At 40.3% G+C, this 2206-nt stretch overlaps 1 protein-coding gene across 1 annotated transcript in view; it reads left to right on the top strand.

Moving 5' to 3' along the window:
- Nucleotides 1–663: 663 nt before the first annotated feature.
- The window catches only part of LOC145284514 (uncharacterized), an 85625-nt gene continuing 84082 nt past the window's right edge, over nucleotides 664–2206 (top strand). The window contains exon 1 of the mRNA XM_080133401.1: nucleotides 664–2206. This exon is cut by the window's right edge and continues 111 nt beyond it. Coding sequence (XP_079989527.1) covers nucleotides 1181–2206 — 1026 coding nt within the window. The 5' untranslated portion in view covers nucleotides 664–1180.

Below are 2206 nucleotides of genomic sequence, written 5' to 3' on the forward strand. Positions count from 1 at the left end.
CCATGCAACACATATCCTCAACTCTCATTGGCCAAGTTTCACTTCCATACATCATCACGCCGTGTACACATCCCTGAGAGACTCTTCCCTTGTTTTATATTGGTAACTCTCTGCTGATTAGTAATGACAGAATTTCCCTGAATTTACTTCATCCACTCCTAACTCTTTCAATCACGTCAGCACCTGCTCCACCCTGTACTCCAATTGTATCACTAAAGTAACAAAGCTCCTTGACAACCTCAATAGATTCACAATCCAGATATACTTTCTCCACATCTGACTTCTCATTCTTCTTCATTGTCTTAATCTTCCTCCTTTTCTTTTTCCATGATTACTCTAAGAAGTATAGGATTGTCTGAGATTTCATGTGGCGCCCTCCCCTATATCTCAGTGTTGTAGCCAATGAAAAGGTTGTCTTCGGGTCGCCCTCGACTATAGTCGACCACTATTTACTTTTTAGTTCAAAGAATAGCCTCCTGTGAGTATCTCTTATTTAATTTCAGGTCAATAGCAAAATAAGCCCCCCCCCCCCGCCTCCAAAAAGTAGTATTTGTGGAATGACAGTTATAATGTTTTGTACAAGTTCAAACTGTCAAAATTCATAATGTCCGCCAGATATTTATGCGCCTTTTTCACAGCTTCTCTGTAAATGTTCACTGAAGTATGTAGAAAGCGAATTAGTGAATAGACAGTTATGTCGGTGGTCGTGACTCCGGTTAAACTTGTTTGACTTAATGGATGCAAGTTGTATTCATTTGTCTATTTATTTTTCCCCCTCTTCAGGTGGGAGAAATAGGAAATTTTATTCGAGCTATATATCACAGTCACACAGGCAGAAACTTATCAGTGGTTTTGTCAGTGAGCTGACAAGAAGACATTTTTTTTTTCTTTTCGTTCTCTAGTCTTTCGTTTATAAAATACTTGGATTCCAAAATTCATAACTGAAAGGAAAAAAATATGCAAAAAAGAAGAAAAAAAAACAATGTTGCAATAGTTGGAGAGTTGGATACCATGATTATGGCCTGTTAGGACTTGTTAAAACCGGTGTTAAGCTGTTTAAACAGCGTTTACATTTAGGAGCCACATTCGACAACCACATAAAAAAAAAAAAAAATTCAAGAAAAAAAAAGGGATTATTATTTAAGCATTTACTTGGAGAGAAATTAAAGACGTTCGGACGATGGCCTCATCACCAACAGAGGCTGAAGATAGATTGGATGTATCCGATAGTAATTTTAAAACAATTGAAAATGTTTACACGGACGAGGCCTATTCTTTAGATGAGCTTGTGTTATCAAAATCACGCGATGACGAAGAAGAAGTCATCGAAAATCTAAACACACTGTCGTTAAATCCGAGCGAATCTTCTTTCGACACAGAAGGCACACCAAGTGAGTGTGGATCAACGGACATAGAGTCCCTCGACACAACGTCCGAATATTTAACCTCGACCACTGACACGGACAGCCAGAAAGAAGACAATGTGTCCAACAATGCAGATGACGAAGCGCACGGTGGTTCGCGGAAGCAGCGTCGACAGAACGGCCGGATACGGAATTTTGGTACTTCGATCAAGAAGAACATGTCGAGCATGGCGAAAAAAATACGGGCACCGATAGACATGGCGAGAAGGAATTCGAAATCTAAAGAACGAATGGATTTATCGAAGGTGAAAATCGATAAATTGCCACAGCTGTTTGTCGTGAAATACCTCGGGAAAAAAAAATGCATGGAATTGATGGGTTTGGATCAAACGCGGAAGCCAGTTGATGAAATGATGAAGGCTCTTGCGAAAAAAATGGAGACTTCGGACAGTTTAGAATTACCACTTCTCTATCTCATAGTCTCTACAAAGGGATTGCACATTCGTGAGCATAGTATGAACAGAATAAAAGACGTGGAATACCCAGGGACTAATATAGCACTAGAGATGATATCTTATGGAGTGCAAGACATTAAGTATTGGAGAGTGTTCACCTTCATATTAGTTAAGGAACTGTCGTCTCGTGCCAAAGTTGCAGAGTGTCATGCGTTTCTGTGTGACTCGCCGGTCAGTGCACGAAAACTGACCATTTCACTCGGGGCTGCTTTTCGGCTACGCATGAGGAAACTGAGAAGTGAAGGAAAGGATAAATCACAATTTTTAGTCGAGCTTCGCACCCCGGAAGAATTAGAATCTTCACTGGCAAGCGAGGACGACTGTGAT

The sequence above is a fragment of the Euprymna scolopes genome, chromosome 9, assembly GCF_053919585.1.
Source record: "Euprymna scolopes isolate OS-2025 chromosome 9, ASM5391958v1, whole genome shotgun sequence".
Lineage (NCBI taxonomy): Eukaryota > Metazoa > Mollusca > Cephalopoda > Sepiida > Sepiolidae > Euprymna > Euprymna scolopes.